Source organism: Lissotriton helveticus, chromosome 2_1, assembly GCF_964261635.1.
Source record: "Lissotriton helveticus chromosome 2_1, aLisHel1.1, whole genome shotgun sequence".
NCBI lineage: Eukaryota > Metazoa > Chordata > Amphibia > Caudata > Salamandridae > Lissotriton > Lissotriton helveticus.
Genome location: NC_136059.1, coordinates 695,103,819 through 695,116,193, shown reverse-complemented (window position 1 = coordinate 695,116,193; position 12,375 = coordinate 695,103,819). Strand labels below are relative to the sequence as shown.

The window sequence follows — 12,375 nt, the reverse complement described above, 5'->3', positions numbered from 1 at the left end:
AGGGTTTGTTTTAAACCCTTCAGTGTGTCGCGATGCACCAGTGCTCATGTGCGTCGGACGGCCCCCCGGCCATCCAAGCACATGGCAAAGGGAATACAGCCTCGGGAGCTGGGGAAGAGCTTCCCCAGCCCCTGAGGCTGCAGCTTTGGCTTCCCTGAAATGACGATCAGTGCGCACGTTGCGCTGACGTCATTACAGTGAAACCAATACTTAAACGATCCAAGAGGCTCATTGCAGTTTCACTTTCTATGTGCTCAGAGCTAACTCAGCCCCCGGAGCACGTAGAAAGACGGGAGCGGTATAATTGAAAAGGGGGGCAGAAAGCACCCTAGACGCCAGGGAATTTTTTTTATAGGCCCAGGATGGGGGCTACCCGGAATGGGCATGCAAATGCCCCCACCCTACCCCCTAAAGAAAACAAAAGACTTTCTGCCCCTCGCCCCAAGGAGGCAGATGGGGGCAAAAGCCCCTGATCTGTCACCGGGAGGGGGCAGAAAGCCCACTAAGCACCAGGGATTTTTTTATATATAGGTAAAAAAATGCTAGTCTTTCTGCCCCCTCCCCTGGAAGTCAGATGGGGCAGTAGCACCTTATCTGCCCTCCCTGGGGGCAGAAAGCCCACTAACCCCCAGGATTTCTTTTGAATAATTCGGGGTGGGGGCTGTGCAGGATGGGCATGCCAATGCCCCCATCCCCCCAAAATGATGCCCAAGTCTTTCTGCCACTCACTGGCAGCAGATGGGGGCAGTAGCCCCTGATCAGAGGGCCCACTATGCGCCAGCGATTATGCTGGCTTTTTTATACATAGAGGTGGGGGCTGCCCAGAATGAGCATCCTAATGCCCCCCTCAGAAGAATAGCCACAGACTTTCTGCACCCCTTGTGGGCATATCGGGGCAATAGCCCCCAATTCACCCCCTCCCCTGGGCAGCAGAAAGCCCACTAGGCACTGACTTTTTTTCCGAAATTGCCTACCTGTGGATTTTGGATCCTCGCACAGCCGGGACCTAGGGAAACATAGCAAACCTGTATATTTTTTTAATACTAGACACCAAGGGGAAGCCAGGATGGGGAGACGTGTATGGCTCTCACTAGGTTCTGCTACCCAGAATCCCTTGCAAAACTCAAACCTTGTAAAAAAACAAATTTTCCTCATATTTCAGTGATGGAAAGTTCTGGAATCTGTGCAGATCCACAACTTCCACCCACCCAGCATTCCACAAAGTCTCCCGATAAAAATGGTACCTCACTTGTTTGGCAGGCTTACTACCCCGGACAGGAAACGGCCCAAAACGTAACATGGACGCACCACATTTTTACACTGAAAACGGACCCTTTTTTTGCAAAGTATCCCGCTGTAGATTTTGAACACTAGCTTTGACGGCACCTAGCAAGAACTATACATTTTTAAAAACTAGACACCCAGGGGAATCCAGGATGGGGTGACTTATCTGGCTCCCACCAGGTTATTTTACCCAGAATCCCTTGCAAACCTCAAACTTTGTAAATAAAAAACACATTTTCCTCACATTTCTGTGATGGAAAGTTCTTGAATCTGCATGGATCCATAAAATTCCAACCACGCTGCATTCTGCAAAGCCTTCCGATAAAAATAGTACCTCACTTTTTTGGGCAGGCTTACTAACCGCGTCAGGAAATGGCCCAAAATGCAACATGGACACACCACATTTTTACACTGAAAATGGACACTTTTTTTTGCACAGTACCTAACGGTAGATTTTGAACTCTAGCTCTGCCGGCACTTAGCAAAACCTAGCAAACCTAAACAGTTTTTAATACTAGACATCCAGGGGATTTCAGGACGGGGTGACTTGTCTGGTTCTCATCAGGTTCTGGTCCCCAGAATTTGGCAAACCTCAAACTTTGTAAAAAAAAAAAAAAAAAAAAACACATTTCCTCACATTTCGGTGATGGAAAGTTCTGAAATCTGCATGGATTCACAAATTTCCTACCACTCAGCGTTCCCTCAGGTCTTCCGATAAAAATTGTACCTCACTTGTGTGGGTGGGTCAAGTACCAGAGACAGGCAAGGGCCCAAAAGGTATTGAGGAGACATCAAAATTACCTATCAAAAACAACCTGCTTTTGCAAGGAGGGTCACCAGGGTTTTTGGTCACGGGATCGGCGGCCATCTTGGGAAACCTACCCAACCCACACATTTCTGAAACCTAGAAACCCGGAGGGAGTGCAGTGAGATATGGCTTGAGTAGACCCCCCAACGTTTTCCTACCCAGAATCCCCTGCAAACCTCAAATTTCGATTAAAAAATCAAAACTTTCTCAAATTTCTGTGTGGTAGGATTACCAGACTGACACAAATTTCCAACCACCCTATCTAAGTGGTACTGGATGCTAGTGGAGGCGTAGGACAACACGTTACCTGCGCCAGAGGAGATATGGAGAACGGACATGCCGGACACAGATATCCAAACTTTATGGCAAGTATCATATGCTGCACTTTGGTCTATTGTCAGACCTGCACCCTTGAGAAGGAATCATCTCTTTACTCTATACAGAGCTTATTGGTCCCCGAAGAAACTACCCAAGATGGGTGGAAACACGAGAAGACATTGTCCGAAATGCGGGCTAGAAAATGCGGATGATGCTGACATGTCATGGCAATGTCCGGTAATCCAAATCTTCTGGCACGAGGTGGGTGAGTTTGTCTCTAAAATACAGGTAAGCCTTGAACTTGTTTTATTTCAAATACTACCTAGAGGTAACAAAAACTATATAGCAAATAAATCTCAATCACATTTGTTACTTGTATTGATAATTATGGCAAACCCACACACTTCTGAAAACTAGACACCCGTGGGAGTCCAGCGAGGTATGGCTTGCATGGATCCCCAACATTTTCCTATCCAGAATCCCATGCAAACTTCAAATTTAGCTGTAAAAAATACATTTTCTGCATATTTATGTTTGGATTCACCGTGCCAGCACAAATGTGCTACCCCACAGCATTCCCTTCGGTCTCCCGAGTAAAATGATACCTCACTTGTGTGGGTGGGGCAAGGGCCTATGACTGGGAAGAGCCAAAAACATAGGGATTTAGAGTATAGCACCAAGAATTCTAAGCGCTACAATTTATTTAAAAAACGTTTTTAGCCAATTCTGCATTGGACACCCACACAAGTGACATATTTTACTCCGGAGACTGAGGGGAACGCTATGGAGTAGGACATTTGTGCCGGCATGGTCATTCCACACACAAAAATATGTGTAAAATGTGCTTTTTTCAGTTAAATTTGAGGTTTTCAGGGGATTCTGGGTAGGAAAACGTTGGGGGATTCACGCAAGCCATACCTCGCTGGACTTCCCTTGGGTGTCCAGTTTTCTGAAATGTGTGGGTTTGATAGTTTCCCAAAACACAGGTGACCCCCCCTTGCAAAACCAGGTTTTTGTAATAGGTGACTTTGATGTCGCCTCAATACGTTTTGCCTGTCGCCGGTACTTGACCCACCCACGCGAGTGAAATGTGGGGTGGGTGGAATTTTGTGGATCCACGCAGATTCTAGAACTTTCCACCGCAGAAATGTGAGGAAAATGTGTTTTTTGACAGAATTTGAGGTTTGCAAGGGATTTTGGGTAACAGAACCTGATTAGAACCAGACAAGTCACCCCATCCTGTATTCCTCTAGGTGTCTAGTTTTCAAAAATGTATAGGTTTGATAGGTTTCCCTAGGTGCCAGCAGAGCTAGGGTTCAAAATCTACAGCTAGGCACTTTGTAAAAAAAGGCTCAGTTTTCACTGTGAAAATGTGGTGTGTCCATGTTGTGTTTTGGGCCGTTTCCTGTCACGGGCACTAGGCCTACCCACACAAGTGAGGTACCATTTTTCTCTGAAGATTTTGAGGAATGCAGGGTGGGTAGAATTTTATGGATCCACGCAGATTCCAAAACTTTCCACCACAGAAATGTAAGAAAAATGTGTTTTTTGTTTTACAAAGTTTGAGGTTTGCAAGGGATTCTGGATAACAGAACCTGGTGAATGCCAGACAAGTCAGCCCATCCTGGATTCCCATGGGTGTCCAGTTTTAAAAAATGTATAGGTTTGCTAGGTTTCCCTATGTGCCAGCAGAGCTAGGGTTCAAAATCTAAAGCTAGGCACTTTGCCAAAAAAGGGTTCATTTTCACTGTGAAATTGTAGTGTGTCCAAGTGGTGTTTTGGGCCATTTACTGTCGCAGGCACTAGGCCTACCCACACTAGTGAGGTACCATTTTTCGACCACAGAAATGTGAGGAAAATGCTTTTTTTTGGGACAAAGTTTGAGGTTTACAAGGGATTTTGGGTAACAGAACCTAGTCAGAGCCAGGCAAGTTACCCCATCATGGATTCCCCTGTGTGTTTAGTTTTTAAAAATGTATAGGGTTGCTAGGTTTCCCTAGGTGCTGGCAGAGCTAGAGTTCAAAATCTACAGCTAGGCACTTTGCAAAAAAGGGTCAGTTTTCACTGTGAAAATGTGGTGTGTCCATGTTGCGTTTTGGGCCGTTTCCTCTCACGGGCACTAGGCCTACCCACACAAGTGAGGTAAATTTTTTCTCAGGAGACTTTGGGGAATGAGGGTGGGTGGAATTTTGTGGATCTATGCAGATTCCAGAATTTCCACCACAGAAATTTGAGGAAAATAGGTTTTTTGTCAAAGGTTGAGGTTTGCAAGGGATTGAGAGTAACAGAACCTGGTGAGAGCCAGACAAGTCACCCCATCCTGGTTTCCCCTGGGTGTCTAGTTCTCAAACATGTATAGGTTTGCTAGGTTTCCCAAGGTGCCGGCAGAGCTAGAGTTAAAAATCTACAACTAGGCACTTTGCAAAAAAAGGGTCCGTTTTCACAGTAAAAATGAAATATGTCCATATTGCGTTTTGAGCTGTTTCCTGTTGTGGGTACCAGGCTCACCCACACAAGTGAGGTACCATTTTTATCAGGAGACTTGGAGTAATACAGAATTGTATTGCGACTGGTATTAGCTATTGACTTTCGATGCATTTCTGCCTTCCAAATGAAAGAAAATATGTAAAAAAGAAATCACTTTGAAAAATGTCCTATAATTCTCAGGCCAGTATGGATACTCACAATTTTGGAAATGTGAAAATAGCTCCTGTTTCTACACTCTATATTTTGTTCCAATTTCAGAAATACATAGGTGTCTTTCATCCGGATTTTTCACTGTATATATTTTCCCAAATTAATTGGTATATACCCATTGCATAATAAAAAACCATTGCAAGACGCTGCTCAGTTATTGGCTCTGGGTTCGTCGGGTTCTTGATGAACCTACAAGTCCTATATATCCCCACAACCAGAAAGGTCCAGCGAATGTAATGGTATATTGCTTTCAAACATCTGTCATAATTAGAAAAGTTACAGGAGAAAACATTGGCACAAATGCCTGTTTTTTTCAACTCATTTTCAATTTCTCCTATTTTCAACTGTTAGTTTCTATAACGAAACCTTGAAGGATCTACACAAATGACCCCTTGCTGAATTCAGAATTTTGTCTACTTTTCAAAAATGTATAGCTTTCCAGGATCATTGCTGCTTTCTTACCCATTTCTATCATTAACTGGAAGAAGGTTGAAAGCACAAAAAATAAGCTATAGCCCAGTAAAATGCCAAAACTGTGTAAAAAATGCTGGTTTTCTGACAAAAGTCTGTCAGTCCCTGAAAGCTGGGAAAAGAGTGATTTCAGCCTCACAAACCCTTTTGTTGATACTATTTGCAGGGAACAACCAGACGCTTTCATTTGCAGCACTTTTTTTTCCCATTCCCCCCCCCCCAAAAAAAATAGCTTTATTTTGGCTCATTTCTGGGTAACCTCTGAGAGAATCCAAAAACCCTGGTTACCTTTCGAATGCCCATGAAGTTGGAAGGAAAGGACTCAAATTTGGTGTGGATACCCATGTGGTCAAAAAGTTACAGGGGCCTAGCGCAAACTAGCCCAGATATCCAAACAAAAGGCATAGCTCAGGGGGGGGGGGGAGGCCTAGCAGCGAAGGGGTTAAGAGACACAGCTCCCCACAACAATTGCAAAGACTCCTGAGCACCAAAGTTCTAAGATTATCCAATCTCGGCCGATCCAAAGTACACAATGTTCGTTTATTCAGTTCATACTTCATATGTATCCAAAAGGTCTTGACAAATTCCAGTAGCCAACCCGTGTTTCATCATTGTGGTTACAGTCACCACTGACTTCCTCAGAGATTCAAGCAAACAGAACAAACCATCTACGACTAAGTCATATCATACTAATGTGAACCCCATCACCATATCCTCTGTGATAATGAGTTGTTATGCCATACTGTATACATACATCTTATATTGCTAAAATGACCGGATGAAGTTGGGCACCCTGCCAGTCCGGAACATGAGTAATTCTGTATAAAACAAAAAGAAAACAGTCATGCAAACCAAAATAGAGATTAGCATCAAGTGACCACTTTGCCAAACATCCCCAAGTGGAAAAATATACTACACCAGAAGAAACTCGAAATATTTAAAAACCCATAGCTGATATGCAAGCAAGAGTTAAGGTTTACCAAGATGTGAAAAAAATGGGAAGGAGAGGTAGATAACCCCCATATATCATAGTCACAACGAAACACGTGTTGACTACTGGAATCAACAACAACAAAGCTTTATTTCGATATAGAGATATCTTAAAAGCATTTCACAAATTGTTTAAAAGCACATTTTTAAAAGGATGGACATAAAAATTGGGTTTAGGAATCTTACAGATACAGCTCTCAGAGGGTGCAGTATATTGTACAGGGCAGTAAAATGACTATTCAAATCTCTAAACAATTAGTCAGCTGCATACCACAACCTGAGTAGGTCATTCTTGGTAATTATTAAAACAATGAATAACATTTTTATACAAGCAGCTAATAAACACACAGGGGAAGGTTAAAAGTGAATTAAACTATCTCCGCTTTGATACAAAAATATATATTTTTTCTTTCTTCTCTAAAAAATAAAAACTTAAATCGGGTCCCATCCCTTTTGATCTTATCACCCAGGCCCAGCTTAAAAATTTAGCCACACCACAGGTGAAAGTTGTATTGGCGTCGGCTTGCAGGATTCTAAGGGCTTCACGATAGTTCCTAGTTCCAATCTGCCAGCATATCGGTTTCAGCCACTTAGTTCTTGGGTTGGTATAGGCTGGGCATACGAACAAAAGATGTGGGACACTTTCGACAGTACCTACGCAGTATGGACAGTCTAAAGGGGTTTGGTGGGGTGGCTTCCATTTGTTTGTGAGTTCGCGCACAGGGAGCGTACCTACTTTAAACTGGATAAAAAGTGCCCTAGCCCTGGGTTTCTGGATAAAGTCTAGATAGGGCTCCAAACGGGGCACCTGTTTGTGCTGACGAAACTACTGGAATCTGTCAAGACCTTTTGGATGCATATGAATTTTGAACTGAATAAAATAACTTTGTGTACTTTGAATCTGTCTAGGCTGGATAATCTTTAAACTTAGGTGCTCAGGAGTCTTTGCAATATGTATTATAAGGGATAAAGAACTCCTGCTGTACAGATAAGGATATTCCAAGTCAACTCAGAGGTCCATAGCCTTATAAAGGAGCTCGGCCTTCAGCTTTGTTCTTCTATATGGCCATGAAACTCCTCAGTGACTCGCAATATCCTTATTACATATGGCAGGGGGTCTTTATCTCATTTATAGTGCTACTCATTCCAGTGTAGGGTGTCAGAAAGCTTTACATGACACACAGAGATAAATATTACAAGTTAGTAAATGAATGTACAGGAAAAAGATAATAAGAGGTATTAGATGTAGGAGTCACATATAATATATACTTGAAGACATTACATGTTAAGAGTTTATGGTCAACAGAAACACAAAGTCAAGATTTAAAACATAAAGCAGTGATTGGGTGTGTGTGTACTAACAAGACTGTATTGCTATTCAAAGGAACCTTTCTTTGCAAAAATAAAATAACATATTGAGAAAAAATAATAAGGATCTATACCAACAACTTGCTCAAAATCCACAACTTGCAGTTTGCATGCTGCCCCTTGATGCCAGTTCATAGGTCACTCTCCTATATTACGATTGTAACTTATGAAGTAACAAGAGTTTCTGTCAAAAGCAGTAACCCACTTACCTATCTACATAAAATACAAATCTGTGAAATGCATGTCAAACTGTGTACTTTTGAGTAGGCACATTAACCGTCTATGCTACTGTATGAGTCAACTCTATTTCTGGGCACAACACAGAACTTTCCAGGAACTGCATTAACCACCAGAGTAATCTCACCCTTATTATAATCCGCTGAAAACTGCTGGGTAGACAAAGATATCTGCCGCAGGAGAAGGTGCCCTAACCCTGTAAATTATTTTGAAAACAGCGTCTTTGTGTTCACCTAGCAAGGTAGAACAGAGATAGTGTCCTATTTCTCCTTGTTTCTTCGCATCAGATTTTTTAGAAAATAAATGAATACATCGGCTGTAAAACTCCGCTTTTCATGGCCTTGCCCTCGTGACTCGGCCTGTTCTCTGCCACGCCTTGACCCCTAACACTGGTTCAGAGCCAAAATAAAATATGGAACGTGAACATTAAAAAAAACTGTATAGGTCCGACTGATGAAGCTGGAAAACAGCAATAAAGAACACAATTTATAGGAAGTGAAAGAATAAAAGCCACAGAAAATAAAATTGTCGATGGGCTTAAGGTAAAACATAAAAACAAACGCGGGTGAGTTTGAATGAAACGGAGCGACAAGGATGAGCACAACTTTAAAGAAGCTCGAACAGTAGAAATATAGTTAAGGAAACCATCAAAGCGCGGACAAACAAGCGCTTCAAGATGATCCGAACTCTACGGGGCAAAGCAACGTTACAGGAGCCGGGATTTCGAAACAGCGGCTCTGGAATCCAAGAGTGAAAGAAGCAAGAGTTCGCGAGGATGGAAATACTCACGAAGGAGTCGGACATGACCATCAGCAAGTTGTGCTGGGGCTTTGCGGTCACCCCTCCGTGGAGCAGGGCGGCCAGGGAGATCACCAGCACAGCTGGGGGCACGGCTAACTCAGCTGGAGCCGCCATAGAGCACGAGCAACAACTAGCGCTCTCGGTTTTTGTTTTGCTTCATGCGAGAAGAAAGCTCGCCTACAAGTCAGCACAATTTCCGAAGCCAGGATGACTAATGCACATCGCATTCCTATTTCCTAAGCAAGAGGGTGGGGGAAGGTGGCGGGCAATGCAGGGCTTTCAATAGGATGAAAAAGGTGGTGGGTGTGTCGGTTAAAGGGGCATGGCCTAAGAAGAGTAACTAGAAATAATTTCCAAAAAACATGACATTTGTATTTAAAGGCGTAGCTAAGTGTAAACTAAAATCCTGTGCTTCCCACAGTGTGGCACCTGAACATTATGAGAGTGCCTCCAGACATATCACACAAGGACAAACATATTTCTGAACAAGCCAATCCTGTTGGTTTTGCCAGTGCTTTTCAACAGAGTTAAACAAAGGAGGAACAACAATATTCTTGTTATTAAGGATTAGAATTGAAAATGTTTCAAATCTGAAAATATGAGACTGTGACTTAAACATTATTAATGTCAGGGTTAGTGGTCTTCGAAGTCTCTCGTTCACTCCTGAACTCCTCCATAACTTTTTTCTCCGCCCTCTCACTCTGTTAGACTCTAACTACTCTTTTCTACCACTTATTTCTGCACACCCCTCTCTGAATATCTCACACATCATCTCTTTTCTCTTCAGCATCCTGTTTACGTTCACTTCTTCTACACGTACTTCATTCCATCTTTTTCATCTCACCAGGCTCCTCCCACACACACACACACACAACCACCTGTAACCACTGCATTTTCTTTAGCTTTTTTGGTGCTCTCCAGATTTCAGTATATATATTTTCCCAAATTAATTGGTATATACCCATTGCATAATAAAAAACCATTGCAAGACGCTGCTCAGTTATTGGCTCTGGGTTCGTCGGGTTCTTGATGAACCTACAAGTCCTATATATCCCCACAACCAGAAAGGTCCAGCGAATGTAATGGTATATTGCTTTCAAACATCTGTCATAATTAGAAAAGTTACAGGAGAAAACATTGGCACAAATGCCTGTTTTTTTCAACTCATTTTCAATTTCTCCTATTTTCAACTGTTAGTTTCTATAACGAAACCTTGAAGGATCTACACAAATGACCCCTTGCTGAATTCAGAATTTTGTCTACTTTTCAAAAATGTATAGCTTTCCAGGATCATTGCTGCTTTCTTACCCATTTCTATCATTAACTGGAAGAAGGTTGAAAGCACAAAAAATAAGCTATAGCCCAGTAAAATGCCAAAACTGTGTAAAAAATGCTGGTTTTCTGACAAAAGTCTGTCAGTCCCTGAAAGCTGGGAAAAGAGTGATTTCAGCCTCACAAACCCTTTTGTTGATACTATTTGCAGGGAACAACCAGACGCTTTCATTTGCAGCACTTTTTTTTCCCATTCCCCCCCCCCCCCCAAAAAAATAGCTTTATTTTGGCTCATTTCTGGGTAACCTCTGAGAGAATCCAAAAACCCTGGTTACCTTTCGAATGCCCATGAAGTTGGAAGGAAAGGACTCAAATTTGGTGTGGATACCCATGTGGTCAAAAAGTTACAGGGGTCTAGCGCAAACTACCCCAGATATCCAAACAAAAGGCATAGCTCGGGGGGGGGGGGGGGGGAGGCCTAGCAGCGAAGGGGTTAAGAGACACAGCTCCCCACAACAATTGCAAAGACTCCTGAGCACCAAAGTTCTAAGATTATCCAATCTCGGCCGATCCAAAGTACACAATGTTCGTTTATTCAGTTCATACTTCATATGTATCCAAAAGGTCTTGACAAATTCCAGTAGCCAACCCGTGTTTCATCATTGTGGTTACAGTCACCACTGACTTCCTCAGAGATTCAAGCAAACAGAACAAACCATCTACAACTAAGTCATATCATACTAATGTGAACCCCATCACCATATCCTCTGTGATAATGAGTTGTTATGCCATACTGTATACATACATCTTATATTGCTAAAATGACCGGATGAAGTTGGGCACCCTGCCAGTCCGGAACATGAGTAATTCTGTATAAAACAAAAAGAAAACAGTCATGCAAACCAAAATAGAGATTAGCATCAAGTGACCACTTTGCCAAACATCCCCAAGTGGAAAAATATACTACACCAGAAGAAACTCGAAATATTTAAAAACCCATAGCTGATATGCAAGCAAGAGTTAAGGTTTACCAAGATGTGAAAAAAATGGGAAGGAGAGGTAGATAACCCCCATATATCATAGTCACAACGAAACACGTGTTGACTACTGGAATCAACAACAACAAAGCTTTATTTCGATATAGAGATATCTTAAAAGCATTTCACAAATTGTTTAAAAGCACATTTTTAAAAGGATGGACATAAAAATTGGGTTTAGGAATCTTACAGATACAGCTCTCAGAGGGTGCAGTATATTGTACAGGGCAGTAAAATGACTATTCAAATCTCTAAACAATTAGTCAGCTGCATACCACAACCTGAGTAGGTCATTCTTGGTAATTATTAAAACAATGAATAACATTTTTATACAAGCAGCTAATAAACACACAGGGGAAGGTTAAAAGTGAATTAAACTATCTCCGCTTTGATACAAAAATATATTTTTTTTCTTTCTTCTCTAAAAAATAAAAACTTAAATCGGGTCCCATCCCTTTTGATCTTATCACCCAGGCCCAGCTTAAAAATTTAGCCACACCACAGGTGAAAGTTGTATTGGCGTCGGCTTGCAGGATTCTAAGGGCTTCACGATAGTTCCTAGTTCCAATCTGCCAGCATATCGGTTTCAGCCACTTAGTTCTTGGGTTGGTATAGGCTGGGCATACGAACAAAAGATGTGGGACACTTTCGACAGTACCTACGCAGTATGGACAGTCTAAAGGGGTTTGGTGGGGTGGCTTCCATTTGTTTGTGAGTTCGCGCACAGGGAGCGTACCTAATTTAAACTGGATAAAAAGTGCCCTAGCCCTGGGTTTCTGGATAAAGTCTAGATAGGGCTCCAAACGGGGCACCTGTTTGTGCTGACGAAACTACTGGAATCTGTCAAGACCTTTTGGATGCATATGAATTTTGAACTGAATAAAATAACTTTGTGTACTTTGAATCTGTCTAGGCTGGATAATCTTTAAACTTAGGTGCTCAGGAGTCTTTGCAATATGTATTATAAGGGATAAAGAACTCCTGCTGTACAGATAAGGATATTCCAAGTCAACTCAGAGGTCCATAGCCTTATAAAGGAGCTCGGCCTTCAGCTTTGTTCTTCTATATGGCCATGAAACTCCTCAGTGACTC

The 12,375-nt window shown here is 42.3% G+C and overlaps 1 protein-coding gene across 2 annotated transcripts in view; it reads right to left on the bottom strand.

The window, feature by feature from the left end:
- The window catches only part of ARSK (arylsulfatase family member K), a 961,037-nt gene extending 951,839 nt beyond the window's left edge, over nt 1-9,198 (bottom strand). For both annotated transcript variants that reach the window (XM_078675401.1, XM_078675402.1), the window contains exon 1: nt 8,963-9,198. In XM_078675401.1, coding sequence (XP_078531527.1) covers nt 8,963-9,088 — 126 coding nt within the window. In that variant the 5' untranslated portion in view covers nt 9,089-9,198. The remainder of the gene's footprint in view (nt 1-8,962) is intronic.
- Between the last annotated feature and the right edge of the window lie 3,177 nt (nt 9,199-12,375).